The 22,024-nt window shown below is 36.0% G+C and overlaps 2 protein-coding genes across 9 annotated transcripts in view; one reads left to right on the top strand and one right to left on the bottom strand.

Annotated features, from left to right (window-relative positions):
- Positions 1–20,579, top strand: part of IRAK4 (interleukin 1 receptor associated kinase 4) — a 44,843-nt gene extending 24,264 nt beyond the window's left edge. For 5 of the 7 annotated variants that reach the window (XM_012459066.2, XM_012459068.2, XM_012459067.3 and 2 more), the window contains 3 exons: positions 552–614; positions 3,351–3,509; positions 3,637–20,579. In XM_012459066.2, coding sequence (XP_012314489.1) covers positions 552–614; positions 3,351–3,509; positions 3,637–3,672 — 258 coding nt within the window. In that variant the 3' untranslated portion in view covers positions 3,673–20,579. Of the gene's footprint in view, positions 1–551; positions 615–3,350; positions 3,510–3,636 lie in introns of those variants that run through there. The other 2 variants (XR_010339950.1, XM_064369818.1) reach the window with 2 other exon arrangements.
- TWF1 (twinfilin actin binding protein 1) lies at positions 9,063–21,548 on the bottom strand. 2 transcript variants are annotated; one of them, XM_012459071.2, is made up of 10 exons: positions 21,486–21,544; positions 19,753–19,830; positions 17,580–17,758; positions 15,769–15,864; positions 14,669–14,773; positions 13,860–13,880; positions 12,967–13,092; positions 12,558–12,708; positions 12,263–12,384; positions 9,063–11,055 (listed from the first exon to the last, which is right to left on the bottom strand). In XM_012459071.2, exons 1-10 carry the CDS (start codon positions 21,508–21,510, stop codon positions 10,885–10,887), a joined length of 1,074 nt encoding a protein of 357 aa, XP_012314494.2. In that variant the 5' UTR covers positions 21,511–21,544; the 3' UTR covers positions 9,063–10,884. The 2 variants fall into 2 exon arrangements, with proteins under 2 accessions (XP_012314494.2, XP_012314495.2); XM_012459072.2 differs by lacking the exon at positions 13,860–13,880 and having other exon boundaries at positions 21,486–21,548.
- Positions 21,549–22,024: the final 476 nt, after the last annotated feature.

The raw sequence follows: 22,024 nt of genomic DNA, 5'->3' as shown, positions 1-22,024 counted from the left end.
TGGTCATGATGGGGTCCAAGATGTCCCTGAAGGAAGGATGGTGAGAAAAGCCCAAAGCTCATATTCTTTCCACTTAAATATCTAAAAGACATAGCTTTGTATGGAATGATTCATCAAATTTTATAAGCAAGATTCATATTCCTTCTAGTTTACATTTATCTTTGTCTTGATTGTTATATATCTAATTTATTAGTATCATCTATACTATACATATTTTTTAGAGACAAGGTTTCACTCTGTAACCCAGGATGAAGTGCAGTGGTGCCGTTACAGCTCACTGTACCCTCAATCTCCCAGGTTCAAGTGATCCTCTCACTTCAGCCTCCCAAGTAGCTGGGACTACAGGTGTGTGCCACCACAGCTAGCTAATGTTTTTTTTAAATTTTTTTGTAGAGACAGGGTCTCCCTGTTGCCCAGGCTGGTCTTAAACTCCGGGGCTCAAGTGATCCTCCCACATCTGTCTCCCAAAGTGCTGGGATTACAGGCATTAGCCACCATGCCCACCCTGTCTTGCATATTATATTAACGGATTTTTTTTTTTGTCTTCATAGGTTTTACTAGAAATAATAACTGGACTTCCAGCCGTGGATGAACACCGTGAACCTCAGTTATTGGTAATTGAAATATTTATTTTCCTCGGTCCTTTTTCTCTGCATTTGTAGTTGAAATTTGTATGTATAAATTTGACATCTAGAAATCACATTTTCTGTTGGCAATCTTTCCATTGGCTATTACGCTGTAGCATATGGAAAGAGCGTTAAATATTTTTCATTCTCAGCTCTGCCATGAAGTATTCATTCTTTGTTCTGATTTCTTTGTGGGTAAAATGAGAATAGAACTAAATGATTTCTGAGGTCCTCTTTAGCTTATGTTTGTTTTGTTACTTGCAGGGTGATTACTATTAGTAACAGTGTTTTCAGCATTTTCAGAAGGGAAAAAAAATGACTTCCATTCAAATGTCTATCAGAATAAAATTGCTAATAAAAGTTATCTACTTATTTCTATCATGGATTTTTTTTATTTACAAAGTTACAGTAAAGAACATACCTAATTTTCTATTGTTAGGAAAAACTCAAATCATGTTTTTCCTCTGCTGTCACACCACCACAACAATCATCACAGAAAATTTCTGTGACCAAATGTGAATGGGTAGGGTTTCTCCCCACCAACAAGCAGGCAATCTACTTTGCAGTGGAAGTCAGCTGGATGTCCTCCAATTTAATTATAACACTATGTTCCTGGAGATAGCATCAGAGTCAGATCCCACAGGTTAAGGGATCAGTCCCCAGGACTGCCATCCACCAGAATCCAGTTGCAAGTTTAGGTGCCCAGAACTTCTGACCAACTGCCTTCAAGTTGGAGTTTCTGTGACCTGCTTTTTGGTTATGAAGGGCTCAAGACTGAACCCAGATTGATTCTAACTTGCAGCATATACTTTGCCTCAATTTTCCATCATTTTTGCCTAAGACTTTTTCCTTGAAAATATATAAAAGCCTCAAAACTTTGGGTTGAGTAAGAATGAAATGCAGAAAAACATAGACTCTATCTCAGTCACAAGTTTTGCATTTCAACATATAATAGTGAAAATCATAAATATTTGGAGAAGGTTATACTCTTTCACCTATTCTTAAGGTTTGACTGTGATGTGACTCTAAAGTAATAAGATTTTCATACAAGCACAGTTAAAAGAAAGTGATCCTTTGAAGAACCCTTATGTCACTAGATTCTGCCATTGCCAAACATTTTCAGAGTTTGTCTTTTGAAAGTGTTTTTGGAGAGTTTACATCCTACCTCTCATGAATAGTTTTGTTTTTTTTTTTACCTGTATTAGTTTCCTAGGACTTCTATAAAAATAGACCAAAAACTGTGTGACTTAAAATAACAGAAATTTATATGCTCATAGATCTGGAGGCCAGAGTCTGAAATCAGGGTATTGGCAAGATCATGCTTTCTCTGAAGGCTCCAGAGAGAATCTTTTCTTGCTCATTGGATATAGGGCTTACCTCCAGGATTATCCATAATCTGGAATGATCTCATCTCAGGATACTTAATTACATCTGAAAAGGCCCTTCTTTTCCTGATAAGATCATATTCACAGGTTCCAGGAATTATGACATAGACATGTTTTGGGGGGCCATGACTCACTCAACTCTACCACCTTATTCCTACACTTCTCTCTCTATTAATTCTTTTTTATCATATTCTGCTCCCCATTTTTCCTCTCCCTTTTTCTCTTTGATTCAGAAATCTGAATACCCATAGAGAAGTTTGTTGGGTACAGGGAGGAGGAGTCTGGGTCTAGAAGTTGAAATTGCACCATTTGAAGCAAATCAAGAAGCAGACCACCCTGTGCTGCCCACCTAGTAAATGCTGCTGCTAATGGGAACATATAAGCAATTAGTTCATAACGTAAATATAAAAATTGAAAGGCAAATGGGAGATACTTGCACCCATTTGCTTTTCAGTTTTTATATTTATGTTATGAACTAATATATATAATTTATATTTTTATATATTATATATTTATACATATTTTTATATTTATGTTCATGTTATGAACTAATATATATAAATACATATATTTATATATTTAGACACACACACACACACACACACACAGTCAAGTGTTGCCTAATGACAGGAATACATTCTGAGAAATGTGTTGTTAGGCAGTTTCATTGTGTGAACCTCATATAGTGTGCTTACACCAACCTAGCTGATATGACCTACTACACACCTGGGCTATATGATATTGCTCTTAGGCTACAAACATATGCTGTAAAGCATAATACTGTCCTGAATTCTGTAAGCAATTGTAACACAATGGTAAATATTTGTATATGTAAACATAAAAGAGATACAGTAAAAATATGGTATTTTAATCTTACGGGACCACCATCTATATATGTGGTCTGTCATTAACCAAAATGTTAGTTTGTGGTAGACAGTTGTATTTATTTATGTAGGATTTATCCTATATGTCTTCAGTTCTTTTTTTTTTTTTAATTGAAACAGAGTCTCACTCTATCACCCAGGCTGGAGTGCACTGGCACAATCTTGGCTCACTGCAACCTCCACCTCCCAGGTTCAAGCGATTCTCCTGCCTCAGCCTCCTGCGTAGCTGAGATTACAGGCACACCACTGTGCCTGGCTAATTTTTTGTATTTTTAGTAGAAACAGGGTTTTGTCATGTTGCCCAGACTGGGTCTTCAATTCTTAATAAAGTTTTAAGATAGTAAAATGAGAGTGCATGTTATTACAAAGTAGATTAATTTAAATAATTAAACTGTATATTCTAATTTCTTTCACTTTGATTTGAAGCTCTTAAAGTTTTAACACTCATTTTAAAGCTAGATATTAAAGAAGAAATTGAAGATGAAGAAAAGACAATTGAAGATTATATTGATAAAAAGATGAATGATGCTGATACCACTTCAGTTGAAGCTATGTACTCTGTTGCTAGTCAATGTCTTCATGAAAAGAAAAATAAGAGACCGGACATTAAGAAGGTATGAATTTTTTATATTTATTTAAAAAGTGAAAGGGGTGGGGTTCATCATATTTTCTTAAGTGCACATTTCAAAGTAGCTGTGTAATATGGTTCTTTTGTTTTTTTCTATCTTTTTTTTTTTAAAGGTTCAACAGCTACTGCAAAAGATGACAGCTTCTTAAAACTTCATGGGACTACACTCTTGACTTTTTATATACACCTGTCTCAACCATTTTTTCAACTAATTTTTTTCCTAAATATTCTTCTTTATCTTTAACAAGGCAGCCTAGTGCAAGAGACAGTAGTTATTAAAGCATAGGTTGAACATCCAACATACAAAAATAGAGCCATCATATCAACACTTATCCCTACTCATTAGTATCACCCTCAGTTCTTAGAGTAATACCTGCAACATCTCCTTCAAGCATCACCAAACTCAGTTTGAAAATTACAGGGCTAGCAAAAAGAGCCTTGGCTGTATGTAGGGTGGAAACACTCTTATTTGAAGCCCAATTAACTCCACTACTAATTTGCTGTAAAGCTTTGGACACACACTTAGCTGCTATGAGCCACTAATAACATTGGGCTAATATCTGCTGTGCTTCTCTGACAGGTAGTCATGAAAATCAAATGATGCGAAATATATACAAGTACTTTGTAAATTGTAAAATGATATAAAATTTAAAGTTTATAGAGCCAGTTATAAAATCCTATTACTCATATTTTTATAGATTGTGTTTACAGCAATCATTTGCCACAAGTCAAATATCCCTTGATGTTACTGCCATAATGATATATCCATTATTAGATTATGTTACATGACAAAGTTGAAGAAATTTTGCAGATGCAGTTAGAATTCCTAAACAACTCCCTTTGAGACTATTGAAAGGGCCTGACCTAATCAGGTGAACCCTTGCAAGGAGGATTCTCCTTGTACACCTTGAAGAAGTAAGTACCATGTTGTGAGAGGGGTGCATTGGCTAAAACCTAAAGGTAGCCTCTAGGAGATGAGAGCTACCTTCCAGTTGTGAGCAAGCAGGAAAAAAAAAAAAATGGGACCTCACTTGCAATCACAAAGAATTGAGTTCTTCCAACAATCTTTGAGTGAACTTAGAAGAGTTGTCTGAACCTCAGATGATACCACAGCCTAGGCTGATGCCTAGATTTCAGCTTTGTCTGATTTCAGATATTATGAGAACCTGTCTATGCTGTGCTGGACTTCTAATATATAAAACTGTGAGATAATGGGTCACATTGGCCGGATGTGGTGGCTCACATCTGTAAATCCCAGCACTTTGGGAGGCTGAGGCAGCTAGGTCACTTGATGTCAGGAGTTCAAGACCAGCCTGGCCAACATGGTGAAACCCTGTCTCTACTAAAAATAAAAAAATGAGTTGGGTGTGGTGGTGCACCCAGCTACTTGGGTGGCTGAGGCAGGAGAATTGCTGGAACCAGAGAGGCGGAGGTTGCAGTGAGCTGAGATTGTGCCACTGCATTTCAGCCTGGGTGACACAGCAAGACTCTGTCTCAAATAAATAAGTTGCATTAAGTCTTTAAACTTGTGGTAATTTATTATGCAGTAATAGAAAACAAATACAGATACTCTCCCATGATGTTTTTCCCGTGACGATTTCCCATATTTACAGGTTCTGTGCACATTTGAGGGGTATGTGGAAATTATACAGAGCATATACAGTGGGGGACTTATAGTGCACATACTGAAATGTGGGGTTGGAGCCCCAACACAGAGTCCCCAGCAGGGCACTGCCTAGTGGAGCTGTGGGAAGGGTGCTGCTACCCTTCAGACCTGAGAATGGTAAAGCCACCAGCAACTTGCACACTGAGCCTGGAAAAGCTACAGGCACTCAGCTTCAACCATGAGGGAAGCCACGCACCCTGCAAAGCCACAGGGATGGAGCTGCCCCAGGCCTTGAGGGCCCATCCCTTGCACCAGTGTGCCCACAATGTGGGACATGGAATCAAGGAGTATGTTGGGGCTTTAAAGTTGAATGTCTTCCCTGCTGGGTTTCAGACTTGGGTGGAACCTGTTATCCCTTTCTTTAGCCAATTTCTCCCTTTTGGGACAAGAATGTTTTACTCAATAATTGCACCACCAACTATATCTTGGAAGTAAATAACTTATATTTTATTTCAAAGGCTCATAGGTAGAAGGAACTTACCTTAAGTCTCAAATGAGACTTTGGATTTTTGAGTGATGCTAGAATGAGTTAAGACTTTGAGGGACTATTGGGAAGGGATGATTATATTGTGCAATGTGTGAAAGACATGAGATTTGGGGGGCTGGGGGTAGAATGATATTGTTTGGCTATTTGTCTCCCTCAAATCTCATGTTTAAATGTGATCCCCAGTGTTGGAGGTGGGGCCTGATGGGAAATGTTTGGGTTATGGGGGCAGATCCCTCATGAATGCCTTAGAGCCATTGGTGATGAGTGAGTTCTCAGTTCATGTAAAATCTGGTGGCTGAAAAGAGTCTGGACCTCCCCTTTCTTTCTTTTGATACTGCTGCTGCCATATGATATGCTCCCCCTTTGCCTTCTGTCATGATTGTAAGCTTCCCAGAGCCTTCATCAGAAGCCAGGCAGATATTGATGCCATGCTAGTACAGCCTGCAGAACCGTAAGTCAAAACAAACCTTTTTTCTTTATAAATTACCTAGCATCAGGTATTCCTTTATAGTGATGCAAAAGGGGCTAACAACATATAAATTTTTAATTTTTAAGTTACATATTGTACTGTTTTTATTAAACATTTATTAGTACTGTTCAAAGTGCATAATTTGTTTAACCCTTTTAACAATCATGAATTAGGTAATAATATTCACATTTTACAGATGAGGAAATCACCCAAGATTATGTAGCTAATAAGTTGCATGCAGAAATCAGCATCTGGCATCAGTTGCAATCTTTACCATTAACACTATGCCTGTACATCATATTAATCATAATCATTTTCTCTGTCATGTGTTGAGAGCTATTGTGCCAAACATTGTGCTAAGTGTTTTATAAGCATGATCTGATTTGATAAATCCACAATGTAGGTTCTATTCTTTTACTTCTTGAGGAAATTTTGAGACACCCCAAAGATTTATTGTATTTGGACTGCAGTTCTCCACTCTTCCATATATTTGATGCCTTTTGCAATATGGCTTTGTAATTTTTCCCATCAAGAGATAAAATCTATTTCCTCAACCATTAAATTTGGGCTGGCCTTGTAACTTGCTTACAGCAAAAGTGATGGTCATTTCCAAGCCCAGCCCTTAAAAGCCCTTGTGCACTACTTCTCTCATTTGGAACCCTGCCACCGACATAAGAACAAGCCAAGGCGAACATGCTGCTGCTGACAGACCATGCAAAACAGAGACAAGGCATCTTAGATGAGGTCATCCTTAATCAGCCGCCTGCTGATTAAGATCACAGACATACATGAGACATGAGAGATCAACCAACTATAGATTTGTGAGGAAGGATAGTTTTAAACCACTACTTTTTTTTTTTTATGGTAGAGTCTTATTTTGTCACTCATGCTGGAGTACAGCAGTGTGATTCCAGCTTACTGTAGCCTTGACCTCCCAGGCTCAAGTGATTCTCCTGCCTCAGCCCCTTGAGTAGCTGGGAGTACAGGTGTGTGCCACCATGCCCAGCTATTTTTTTTTTTTTTTTAATTCTTGTAGAGACAGGATCTCACTATGTTGTTGAGGCTGGCTTTGAACTCCTGGATTCAAGGAATCTTCCTGTCTCAGCTTCACAAAGTATGAGATTACAGGCATAAGCTACCATGAAATTCACATTGGGGGGTAGTTTGTTATGCATCAGTATGACTAAATCATGACTGATTTAGTCATGTAGGCAGTAAATGGCAGTCACGAATACACACACACAAGGAAATGGCCCAAGCAGCTTGTCTTATTAATACAGCTTGGTATTAGAAAACCAAGAAATACAATCTCACCCCCGTTCATGGTTTGCCTCTTCCCCATTAACCATCCAGAGTTCACTAAGAAACTACAACCTGGCTGAATCCTAGCAAATGAGGGTGGTAGTGGAGCAACACTGACAGTTGAGTAAAGGCTGGTCTCAAGTCTTTTTGGAGCATAGAATCAGCTGAATGAGGATCCCTACTAGAAGGCATCTGATGCTCAGGAATGGATCTATAGCGGCACTTTGTGTGGTGGAACCCATGGCCATTGCAGGGCAGATTTTGCCAGTGCTAATGAGTTTTGCTGTGGCCAGAAATAGAGTGATGGAGGGTAGATCCTCTGGTGACCCACCACTGCTGGCATGTGCTCCTTTCACATCTGCTCTTCAAGGAAAGGTAAATTCATTTATTCATTCAACAAATTGAAAAATGCCCACTATGTCATAGAAACTTCTAGGTGTAAGGATTTAGCAGTGAATGAAGCTAAGTTTCTTGCCCCCATTGAACTTGTATTTTAGTGGAGGAGACAATATATGCACAGATATAGAATACCTAAGTGCCATGAGGAGGAATAAAGCAGGATTAAGGTGAGAGAAACAAGGCATACCATCAAAATAGGGAAATTAGGGGAGACCTCTCTAAGGAGATGACAGTGACACTTGAGCAGAGACCTGCGAGGAAGGCAGGTAGATATGGGGTTAGAGTGATGTGCTCTTGGGGCTGTGCTTCGTCTACCAGAGGAACAGAGAGCTGCAAGTGAACTGAAGCAGACTGATAAGGAAGGTAGAGAGCTACTGGGCAACAGTAAGATCCAAACTTTCTTCTACAAGATATTGCCACTGTCATAACTAGTACACGGCAAAACTTGTTTGTTGGCTGAATTGGGGTGGGGAAGAGCTGCAATTTATATAATTTAAGGTAAACTGTTCCCAGTCATGGCTAACCATGAATCATTTATGGAACTATTTGATTCCTGAACCCACCTACTGGGTCAAAATCTTGTATGAAGCCCAGAATTAGTATTTTATTTTAAAAAAGAACATTCCATCATTACAATATATGGTTGTATATGCAAAGAAAATGTGAAAGGATATGCATCAAACTAAAGTGCATACCTCAGGCACATTAGTTTAGTTCTAAGTAGAAATGTCTTAGCTAATGTTTAAAAGTTTTAACAGTGAGCCTTTCTAAAGCTATTTCTGCATCTTTTGTAAAACTGCTACAAAAGACATCCATTTTGTTGCATCTCTAACCAAAAGGATTTGATAGCAAATTGCACACAGTAGGAGTGCATTCAACATTTTTCAAATGAATGAATACAATAGCAAGTCTCTGAAGAGCTTAGTGTCAAGTAAATTGGTGCTGGGGTGCTTCTATCACAGAAAATGAATTAACTAACTCATGGCATTTTTATTATTGCTACAACAGGGGCAAAATTTTAAATTAAGCACCCTATAGTCATGACTATTCTTGCCTAGGTTTGAAGCTACTTAAAATCCTTTTTGGACTTAGGCAGACTAATTAACAAATGAATGAATGGGACTTCTAACCTATCAATCATCAGGTACTGAATTATGCAAAATTATATAAACATTTAAAAAAATTATAATAGAAAAACCAACAGAACATACACAACTTAAAGAGAAAAAAATTTTATTGTGATATAAAATGTACTTATAAAATGTCCACCAGAAGGCATGTAATTCTTCACTGCTATATAAATTTATTGGGAATATGTTATTCACCATCTAGTTATGATAATGCCACCTAAAACATACTGTAAACGATGAGTTATACTCTATAACAAATGCATCACTGATTTTCAGCAATCATTGGTTTAATAATAATTAGTTTAAGACTATAATCACATCTATACTCTGGAATGTCCATTTACTTTAATGTAGTGTAGAATTTAGAGTATAATTGCACATAGATGGTACAGAAAAAACATTCATTTCTATATTATTTTATACCTTCATGACAGGTAGTCTTCCTGACTGAAAATAACAGCTTTAGCTATGGTCTGCAACACAGCTCCAGGATTCTTAATGCAATAATTTGGGTGTCTGTGTGTCAGTCTACATGTGCACCCACGGAACAACTTATATCTTTAGTAAACAAGTGCAACATTATTGTCAGTTACTTTGCATGTTTAAATATTATAGTCTGATTATTTGTAAACAAACAAAACCCCACACAAATACTCTAAATTCTATTTTAAAAATCTGTCAACCCATAATTATTCTAATATGCTTTACTTACTTGAACACAAATTTCTGAAAGGTGCATATATTACCTTAGATAATAAGGTTTAGAAATGAGTGCTTCACACTATGAAATGTGCATTTCTGATATTCGATTTACGCAGCATAAAGTTTAGATCAAGAAATTACAAATCTGGATCCCCACAGTTCATTTATAAAATGCCTCAAAGTTATGGCTCTTGCAGCAGGTTTAACAGATTAACCATGAAGTGTTCTTGCTCCCTCTATTTCAAGTATCAGAGCAATACGAGGCTCAAAATCTCTCTAGGTTTTAACTGAAAATGCAAAGCATTAGAAAACAGTTAAACATGTTTTGAAATACAGTATTAATTGAAAGGAGATTATTAAGGTGTTTATCTGTGTTAGCCTGTTAAGTACTAGGACTTAAAATAATTTTAAATCTGAGTATTTGCTCAGAAGTAATAAAGAACACAATTTGCCTATAAACGTGTGGTTTTGGAGAAAAAAGTAAATCCTGATTTTTAAAACTCATTTTTTTCCTTTTGAACGATATTAATTTAAATTTCAATCTGAACATAAATGTTTGGCCACACAGAGCATCAGAAAGATAATTTACTAAGGCTGTTTAAAGTCCTTCAGTGTCATCAGAAATCCTGTAGTATAGAAAATATCTGGTACCCTTAAAGTTTCAGAGTGAGCTGATCTGCAATGTTAATGCTATTAAAAAAAAGTCAAATATAAAAGGCTGCTGCAATATAAAGCACTATTTCTAAAAGTTGCAGACATGATCCTACAGTCTGACAAGAGTTAGCACAGCTACTCAGAGTAAACAACTTCTGGCCTTTTCCGAGACACGCTAAAGTAATATGAGTATTTTAAGGTCTTTCTGTCCCACAAGAAAGTAGTAAGTTTATCCTTCAAGACATCAGACTGTCTAGAACTGGCCTAACTGTATAAAATTTTAAGAAGTATGTGAAAGTGTGGAATCAACACTATGAAAACAGTGTGACAAAATTAAACATTATGTTGAACCCCTTTTCTAGCTTTAACTCAAAAATAGAAATCATGAGTCTTCTATAACATTAATTTTAAAAACACACAGAAGTGAAAAGTGCTATTTTCCAAAAAGTACAATTTTTCCCTACTATATATCAACATGGAATGATTTCAGTTCTCCTGTACTAAAAGCTGGACTTTTAAAAAACTAGTATTGCAATGTTTAATGTGATGACTTTAATCAGTAGTAGCTTCAGTTTCTGCTGGGCCCCTAATTAGTCTCCGAATTCCTCTTTTTCCTGCAGGACCTTTTGGTTTTGCAAAACTTTGCTTGTGTGCATGCTGCTTGGGATGTACTTCTTCATAAAGGAAGTCTGCAGTCAACTCATCCCCATTGTCTATCTCGATCTGTAAAAGATAAAATTAGAAGCACAACATTCAAAACCTAATACAAGCAACAAGCTGGTTTTCATATATATGAATGCTCACAAATAAACACGTAATACTCATTCCAGTAAGGCAGAATCAAGGGTCATATGTTAACAGTTTCACTTTCTTCTTTTGGGAGAAGGGGCTAAATGAGTTCCTTGAATATATCATCAGCTACATTCACTTCCTTCTTTCTTACTGCTGCAATTTAAATATAGTGTTTAAAAATAGAAGCCACCATTATATTCTCAAGTTGCTCTGATACACGATTTATTCAAGAAACATTTACTCATGGCCCTTTTATCACTTGGGTCACTTGAAATCCTTCTGGAAGAGAGAGAAACAAACCATGGGCCGAAGGCCAAATCCTGCCCAAGGTAAGAATGTTTTACATTTTTTAAGGGTTGTTAACAACAATAAGAATATGTGACAGAGATTATATGGCCTGGCAAAGCCTTTACTTACTATTTGGTCCTCAGGAGAAAAAGTCAGCTGATCCCTGCTATAGAAGGTGCTACTCATGCTAAAGTGACTGATTCTTAGGAATTTAAAAAGCATGAAGGGTTCAGAATCTAAAAACACTGGTAGTTTTTAAGGACCTGTATTTTTATGAGTTTAAGGGCTCAAGAATACATCTTTCCCCATGCCTTATCTGTATTAAGAAAATTAGTAGCTTAGTTCCCAAAATTCAAAAGTTTATGTTTATTCTTCCCTTCCCCCAAACTGGAAAGATTCCCAACCATCCCATAATTTGCAGTCATAAGGGACATTGTAATTCCTTATTAATATGGAGTCCAGAAATAATTGCAAATCTGTAGCTCCGGCAGCACTGTCCAATAGGACTTTCTGCACTGATGGAAATGTCCTATAAATTCTGCACTATCCAGTACAGTAGCCATAGCCACATTTAGCTAATAAGCATTTGACATGAGGTTAGTGGAGTTAAGAAACATAACTTTAAATCTTATTTAAACTTAAATAGCCACATGTGGCTTACTAGAGAGTCCAGATACATAGAGAGATACGGATCATTATAGGTAATCCCCAGGCACTTAGAGGAGATCCTAAGGATTTAGGATGATAACAAGCAAAATAAGTATTTTCATTTATAAATCACAATGCATCATAAACTACATAGAAATGAAAAATCTAGCAAAAACTGAAGATTTCAAAATAGGTGGGCTACCTTTCTAATTACATCCATTTGTAGTTGTCTTTCTACAATTTCCAGCAGAGGGCTCTTGCAGCTAGAATACAGCATCCGTTCTCTTATACTGCATGTGTATCCGGGCATTGAATAAATAAAAACTGTAAGTTCAAATAATAACAAATATAATTAGCAGCATATCAGTTAAAGCAAGTACATAAAAACTTCATAAAACTATAGCTAAGCCCTCTGGGCAAGAAATATATACAAATATAGGGCTGATATACCAATAAACAAACTCAAAGTAACATGTTAAAAACAATGTATCATATACCTATGGATTCTAAATAGTCTCCTTCATGGGAATGTTTATATAGAAAGAAATGGTAACGAGCTGAATCCTTGGGAATCCTCTTTGGCAAATCTTTTAGTTCTGTATTTGTTGTGTTGGCCAAAATTATAATTTCATTTTTTATGTCTATTTCCTGCAAATAAGAAACAATAAAATACATTCATTAAAACCAGATATAAGGAAATTAAGTTAAAACATATTAAAAAAAAAAGAAAGAAATAAGAGGAACTTAGTTCTAGACTGTTTGAATTTTTTACAATGAATACTTATAAAATGAATTTTAAAAATCAGAAAGCACATTTAAAACTTAAAATCTATTAGAAATAAACCCTATATAAGCCATAAACTACCAAAAAGAGCAGCCATTTAATACTCATTATACATCTCTTACCAACTGCACATAGTTGAGCTGTCTGTTATTCAATTTTTCCAAAGCCTGAAAGGCTTCTCGAGAAATAGGAAATGCTACTCCTTGTAGTGTTTGATGCTTCGTGTCCACACCCACGTCAGTCTGTACCTAAGTATGACAGATTTAATTTACTGGTAAAGTTTAGCAGTTAGCAGTATCATATGACAAAAATAAGAAAACCCAACCTCTATAAAATAATATCATTCAACCCTAGCCCAACCTATAATTAAAATTATTTTTCACATTTGTTCATGGTCCTACTAGCATTTTGTCAACATGCAGAGTGCATGACACATCTTTATGACAATGTTGGAAGTGAACATTTGAATGAGTGTACAGTGTTAGTGGGGTTTGGGGCATTTTGTTTGTTTTTATGTTCGGTTTGGCACAATTTCAATGAGCTACACAAGCTCTTTAGAGTGTCATCAGATTACACCATTAATTATAAAATTTTACTTGACAATTTATAAACAACAATCTACATACAATATGTATAGAACTTTACTTTGTTCTGTTGGACAGGAAATGCAACACAAACACCATGCACTGAATTGAAAGGAATACAAACAGTGTACAAAGACACAACACAGCTCAACAAGTTATACTACTGCAGAAGTTCCAGACTTAAGAGATTTCTTTACTAAGAACATAGTGTGCATGTATTGAAAGAAGAGAAAGATATTTCAAGAAAGCATTCAATGCACATGTTTAAGATTTTTGCACTTGATAAATGATAGCTAGCATAGGGTCTCATTTGCCGTGTTGCAACAGAAAGTCCAATAGAAATTTTACTTTTAGAAAAAAATGAATGGAGATTCTACAGCATAAATGATATTGGTTAATGAAAACATCATAAAACATATGCGAATGCATACCCCAATATGATCCTCTGGGTTCTGATTGCAAGAAATAAAACAAACTATCAAACTTGTAAAAAAAAAAAAAAAATCACATAAAAAGCCCTACTCAAATAATATAAATTAAAATATGACAGATCCTTGCTACCAGTTTAATATTAAATAATATTCAACCATTCTCCAGACTGATTCCTATTAGTCTCTGACTCAGGCTAATGAATAGTGGTTTTGGCCACTTATTTAAAGTCCTAATAGAAATACAGTAGTTATTCCAGTATATTAGAATAGCTGCAGAAAACACATTAAAAATAATGATAAACTACAAAATAATATGGCTGAAATTTATTGACTAATATGCTCAGCAAGTACTCAAATAATCTTCCATATATATCTCTATTCAAGTAGTGTTCATAGAAGTTAATTTGTAGAAATTAACTTAGAAATCTCTAGAAAGCCAACAAAACGATAACCTGCTTCACGCAACCTTATTAGATATATTCTTTGCACTAAATGGGCAACACACGCTTTTTCTCTATATAATATTCAAAGTACAAAGTTAACAACGGTTGTACTTCAACAGGAAGATTTACTATTCCAACAGGAGATTACAGGAAAAGCTATTTATAAAATGCATATACAGTTTAATATTCATGTTTAACTTTTCTTTTCTGAAAACACATTAAGCACATAGCCTTATCTCTAAACTAAACAGAATAAACCTAGCTACCTAACTTCTTTAATCTCTAGTTACCTCCACATCTATTAATTAAAAATATGTTATTTTTAAACACTTAAAATCTTGCAAAGGTTTTGAAGCTGTAACTTACCTCACTGATTTTAATCTGTCGTAATTCTTCCTCAGCTGCAGTCAGTGGGGCAGGGGAAGATTGTGACAGCAAATATTTTTTATATCCATGCAATGATACGTCTTCCTAAAAGTACAGAATGGACTATAATCAATAATTCTCTAGAAGTAAAACTAGAGTGAAGTTACTTGAGGAAAAACAAAATCATTAACAGAAAAGATTTTAAATAAAAGTAAATAGCATTATGAATTTCAGTATCTTTTTACTTTTCTTTAATCCTTAATTTTAAGTTTCAAAACTTTTTAAGGGGAGTACCTACTGGTCACTTCCTGAAGTTTTATAATTACTAAATCTTTTGTATGAGTTTGGTACTGGTAAAGTGAAATACTTAACCTGGTCATCCTTTAAGTCTATAGGACAACTGTAACTAACTTCTGGGGAAAACTGCCCTGTGATTATCTAATAATCAACTGCCCTATGATTATCTAAAAAAAAAAAACTGCCCTATGATTATCTAATAATCAACATAATGATCTAATAATCAACATATTCAGATTCTGAATACTATGTTATAATGATTTATATAATTTCTTTATAATTATTCATATATTAAAATTTTCATATCAAAGGAAAGAAATACTACAAAGAGATCTACCTAGCATCAAAATTTTGTGATTTAGAAGACTGAGACTCATGAAACCGAGAAACCGGCCCACTTCACAATTAATGATGAACAAGCAATATACTCCCATATAGTCTTGTGCTCTATCCACTAGATTATATGACTTTCTGAATCAGAAAAGCTCTCTCTAAACAAACAAAAAAACTTCAAAAATATATTTCAATTTGTATATATACTTAAAAATACATATATTTACCATATAAATACTTTAAAAGAATCAGTATGTTTCAATACCACTTATTGTCAATGTCAAATAGATGCAAATGAATAAACTCAGTTACATATTCATTACAGCTAACTTTTATATCATATGAAATATTTCTTATTCTCATGTTTTCAGAATATCCATCTGAATTCATATCAATTACCTATTACCTAGGAGTTCTTGTCTTTAACCATTTTAATTGCAACATATAGAGTCCACATAAAAATATAATACCTTTACTGTTCCAAATACTTCATCTTTAATGTGGCCACCTCCAAATTCCTTTTTCAGAGTTGCTCTTGTTGCTGCATACAACATTTTTTGACGAACCTATTCAGTTGTGAAAGTTTACTTAGAAGTTTATAGACAAAAACATACGATTACAAAAGAAAGCACATTCTGAATATATTAAAATCCTGAAGCATATTAAAAATAAAACTAAGCATAAGTCCACTGACTATAATATGCTAAAGTACATGTGTAGAAATAACCATCATAACATGGGCATCTAAACTATCAACGGCTATTAAGACAGCCTTTAATTTACAATGTCACTTTGTTTTTTGAGACGCAGTTTCGCTCTTGTTGCCCAGGCTGCGACTCACTGCAACCTCTGCCTGAGGCAGGAGAGTCGTACAAGCGATTCTGCTGCCTCAGCCTACAGAGTAGCTAGGATTACAGGTATGCATCAGCATGCCTGGCTAATTTTTTGTATTTTTAGTAGAGACAGGTTTCACCATGTTGGCCAGGCTGGTCTCGAACTCCTAACCTCCGGTGATTCACCCACCTTGGCCTCCCAAAGTGCTAGGATTACAGGTATGAGCCACTGCGCCCAGCCACATTTTTTTTTTAAAGTTAAGAAAAATAAATTTTAAAAAATTCTTCATTTTTCAAACTCATGAGTTCAAGAATAAAAAATTAAAATGTGAGAAGCACTGAAATGAAGTAATTTTGATAGTGACATTCTTCTCAAAGCTGTATCAGGTATTAACAAATTAAGTTGTTAAGAAAATTCATGGCTTACAGATGGCATATTCCATCCTAGGAGGGAGGGACATAGGATGGAAAAAAATGTAATGTATACTATTATTAAAGTGTCTACTGGAAACTATGGAAAGCTACGAAAGATTACTACCAATTAACAAATAATTTCATAATCCCGCATGGTTAAATCCAGTATTTCTCTCAGACAGAACATGTGGAGTTAAAGAGGAATAGGATGATCTTTTGAGAACAATATGTAGATAACTTTAAAAACCATTATTTTTTAATAAGAAAAATTCAAATTAATTTTTTAAATATTGGGCTGTGTTCATATATTAATTTTTTCCATTTTTCTATTTAGTCAATCTACCACCAACTTTCCTAAAATACTTGTTTTTGTATGTAGGCCCATCACTTGAATGGTAGTGACTAATAAATATGTGATAATACTAAAAAAATGTAATATTATATTCAACTAGTTCTCGGAGTTACTACAATTATTACTCTCAGGGTCAAGCAGTTTGCATGGAGTCATTTTTAAAACTGCCACAAAGTAGGCTGGACACTGTGGCTGATACCTGTAATCCCAGCACTTTGGGAGGCCGAGGTGGGTGGATCACTTAAGGCCACGAGTTCAAGACCAGCCTGGGCAACAGAGTGAAACCCTGTTTCTACTAAAAATATAAAATTAGCTGGGTGTGGTGGCACATGCCAGTAATCCCAGCTACTCAGGATGCTGAGGCAGAAGAATAACTTGTGCCTGGGAGGCAGAGGCTGCAGTGAGTCAGGAGTGAGACTTGCCTTAATAATAATTTTTAAAAATTGCCACTGCCACAAATTTTTAAATTTTAAATGAGTAGTAATTATTTTGATTTCAAGGGCAAAACTCCTGAATCTGAGCACATTATTCCTGATTCCACATTATCAATCCAAGGATTTTCCTTATGATCATTCCCTTCTATGGGAAATGATTGTTGCTTTTTAGCGTTTATTTGGCCTAGAAATTTCAAAAACATCTTTCAAGCATTTAATGTCAAACAAACTACAAAAAAGTTACTTACATGAGAATGATCTGGAGACCATGCAATGAATATCCATTCATAGCCCTGGGCATTCTGAGAATCTAACCTGAATAATATATAGCACGGTTGTTTGTCTTCCAACAGGGGTAAAACAAAGGAATCATAATCCTTATCCCAGGAATCTGAAGGCTGACTATATGATCCAATCACAAGTTGCTCTATGAAAAATTATTTTTAGAAAGACAGGTAAATGGTTTGAAAAACCAAGTAGTAGTGTGATGAAGACTAGAAAAATAAAATGATAGTCATTTCCCAGTTACTATTATTCACATCAAAAAGTCAAAAAGCAAAAATGTAGCAACACAGAAAATAATTATGATATAAAGCATTATAAAAACAGATAACATTTTAGGAACATGGTTAAAATTTTTAAACATACACGGCCTAAGAAACATAAAATTGATCATAATAGTTGAATTGAATGATCAAATAATGGGTGGTTACATTTCTATTTTCCAAAATGTCTGTGCTTAAGTTATCCACAAAATATATTTAAACTACCATTCAAAAGTATAATTTCTGAAATTAACACTAAATTATACAGTAAGAAATATTAAAACCAGGTTTAACTCCTATTTATTTGGCCATAATGCTCCAGATTTAAACATTTGCCTAGATGGTATAGCAACTTTGAAATGCTATTTGACAGAATCAAGTAAAATTGTGAATCTACTTTGCATACAGAATCTCTTATACATAAGTACAAAGGTGTTCACTGCAGTACTATACAGTAACAGTGAAGACTGGAAATAGCCTCAATGTTCATCAACAAGAGACTGTAAAAACAGTATGTGGCATAGTCATATAACATTCTGTTCAGATTTAAAATGAATTATTGAGCTATCAAAACTAATTGCAAATGTAACATTTTCAGAAAAAGGAAAGATATAGAATAAGATGGTATCATGTAGTTTATGTGAACTCAAAGAGCAGTATACGATTATTTAGGGATACATATAAAAAGAGACTGCACAAATATCAAAACTCCTAATTGTAGCTGCCACAGGGGAAGGAGATCAGAAGTAAAATTGTTTAAAGGGGATGCTCTTATACCAGAAAAACACTGAATTTTCTAAAATGCTTGAAGTAAATATGGTAAAATGTTATCAGTTATTAATAAAGGGGAGATATAGGTATTTATGATATGATTTTAGTCTTTGGAATTTTCCTTATTTAAAAATTTTCATAAAACAAAAAGTAAAACTAGAAAATAATAATTTAGGAAATAGTGGCATTTTCCTTCTGTAGAGATGCTAGATTAACTTTTCCATTTTAATTCCTTAACTAGTCACTTAGGAAGTGATGGCATTTAAAGTTTTGGCCCAGTATTTTAAAAATATGCTGCTTTACAATATACTATATTCCTATTGAATGTTATTTGTAAACAAATGCATATTTTATAAACTATTCTGGTTTTAATATATAAGCAAAAAACAGAAAACCAGATTTAATTCCAGTTTGTGAAAGAACAAATTACTTTTCCAAAGCAAAATAGTTCCAGATACTTAAGAAGTTAGGCCACTGGAATATTTTAACATATTCTTTGGGATTGAGTAGCTATAACAGAAATTGTTCAAATTCCGATCTGCCTGAATTAAAAAATTCTACCACTCAACCAGATTCCCTGCTTAAAGAATTATATTTAAAGAATCAATTTGTAGTTTGTTATATTCTCAGAACTTTCCCAAAACAAGAAAGGTTGCAAGAAAGATTTCTGTAGCAAAGGTTGCAATCAAATGGAGAAAATGGGAGTTTGAAATCCTTTGTTTCTATTTCAAAACAAACTTTATTGAATAATTCACAAGTAACTATTGTTTTTGATAATCACCTGTTTACTGATTTCCATTCCAGAGATGGAAGCACTGACATTAGAAATGGACTGTGGTGCAGAAACTGAGACACAAAAAGTAAAAGAGGAAGAAGTCACATCAAAAAACATCTTTCTATCTCCCTGATAGTCACAGAATTGAGAATGAAATCAGGGGCCCATAGGGACCTGCACAATACATGAGAAATCCAAGTTACCGTAAGGTAAGATTTGAACTTGTTTCACATTAATTAATAGTTCAAATCACTGACAACACACAGTAAGTTTAAAAATACAACAGCTACTAATTCAGGAACAAAAAATATTTTAAAATATTTAACTAACCATTTTCAATAGATATTTTCAGAAGTCTGTACTTTCCATTTCTGGCTCTGGCAAAGATCTCTTTAACATCTTCACTTGCTGTGAAAAAAGATAAAGAAAGTAAACTTTTTATACTTACATATGAATACTTTTCTTTGCTATCTATGTGGGAAAAAATTATTTAGAATACAAAGAAAAAATCTGGAGCATGTAGCATCCTTATCTGTATTATAAAACTAATGGCATAAAATAATGAATACTGTATACAATTAAGAAACATAAACATTTTAAAAGTATGCTAATAATTTGAATCTGTTTTAGCTACATAATTTTGTAGCAGAAATAACACTGGGATGAATATACTGAAGTTACTCAAACCCAATAATGAGCAAGTTACAATTTTGAAAAACTTTTATTGCTCTTTGGAAAAATATTGAGAACCTGCTTTCATTCTCTAATTCAGTTTCAAGCTTATGATAGCCACCTTCTTCATCAATTCACTTTATTTTCCCGTTAAAAACAACAGTATATATCAAATATCCTAACTTGACTAAAGAAAAGCCAATGAAATGCATTCAATCTTACTTACTTCAGGTTATATTTTTCTAACTTGGATTTCTCAAAAGCTAGATTAAACTCATTGAATAGATATATATTTAATAACTAACCCTTGTGTCCAGTAAAGCTTCAGTTTCGTTCTAATTTCATTCCTGTGTTGTCTATTAACAGCAAGAAACCACTATTTAAGTAGGTAGTGCTTGCTATAAGTCTCAAGCATGAAAGTCAGTAACTACATACTTATATATCGAAATTAATACGGATAAATAAAACAATGCTTTCATATTTGAGACTACTTTGCTTTTGTGAGTACATGCGTGCAGGGGGATGTGTGGGGTGGTATCAAAAAATCTTTAAGATTAAAACATGCAATTAAGCGTTCATCTGGGAGAACTCGCAATTGACAGAGGAGGAGCTTGAGTTTACACTATAACTCGTTAAGTGATCGCTAGTAACCCGGGGATATATTATTTGACTTTTGATGAGGTTAGCACTTCTAGAGTGCCCAATTTCAAACCAGGAAATAATGGAGGTCAGCTATAACTGCACGTTCAACTGTCTGCACACGATGATTACGTGCAACCATACAGATCAGGATTTCAGTTTCCCTTGGGGAGTACCTAAAGATCAAAACACATGCCACACCCGGGATTTCTCAGAACATAATTCACTTTCCTATTTGGGGAGAAAATGCGGGAGAGTTTTGGAAAGCACTCCTACTGATGTGAGAAAGATTCTAGCATGTTTCTTTCTGTAATCAAAGTCCCGTAACATTCTCTTTTGGACCATGAAAAGGAAAACTCGCCTGGCTGTCGACAGCGTAGGGGAGCCCCAGTCGCCTTCACCGTCCCAGCTCTTCCCTACCTCACCTAAAGGGGGAAAGTTGAACTAATGTCGGGGACGGTGGAGGGCACGCCCCCTTCAACCAGGCCACCTCGAAATCCAACTTCCTTCGCTCCTCCGAATTTCGGGTCCAGCTGCAACGTGGCAGCAGCAGGGCCCGGGCTGAGAAGAGGACGCAGGCCGGGAGCGCCAGGGAAGCAGGAGCACGGAGAAGCACTGAGGCCCGGCTCGCCCCGCGAGGCAGACTCCCGGAGCTCCGGGTCCGACTCCAGCGCTGTCCGCCCTGCAGCCCTCCCGGCTCTCCCGAGCCTCTGGGGAGCCCCTTCCCTGCGGGTTGCGCCGGGCGCCGTTACCTTGGATGCCGGTCTGGTGGGACATGGCGGCGGCCGCTGGCTCCCGGCTCCGGCGCTGAGTGCAGCGAGCGGCCCCGGCCGGCGGCTCCAGGAAGTGGCTGCTCCTCCGCCCGCCCCGGCGCGTCATCCGCCCGCGACCTGCGGCCGCCCCGCCCCGAGAGGCCGACTGCGTGCCGGAGCGCCCCCGCCGATCTGCCCCTGTCCAACCCCCGGCCTCGCGACCCTGGTTCTCTGCCTAGGGTCTTGCCTCCGCTCTTGCTGCCGCCTCCTCTCCGGCTTCTCCTGGGGGAAAATGCCGCAGAACCGAGAGATCTCAGTGCTCTGACGTCTGCCCTCTGGCGACCCCGCCGACGCGCCATTCGCTACCTCAGCAAAGGGATGCTCAAAAACGGAAATGATCATTTTATCAAACAGGCATTTTTCAGCTTAAAAAAGATGTGCACATTATCTTTCTTGGTTTACTCTTTCTGTAATCGATACCATTTAGTGTAAAGTCTTCTCCTTGCTCCATTGTTTTAAAAGAATTAATATACTATAAA

This window comes from Aotus nancymaae, unplaced genomic scaffold (assembly GCF_030222135.1).
Source record: "Aotus nancymaae isolate 86718 unplaced genomic scaffold, 86718_ANA_hifiasm-v0.15.2.pri h1tg000092l, whole genome shotgun sequence".
Classification (NCBI taxonomy): domain Eukaryota; kingdom Metazoa; phylum Chordata; class Mammalia; order Primates; family Aotidae; genus Aotus; species Aotus nancymaae.
This window is presented reverse-complemented; position numbering and strand designations above follow the sequence as displayed.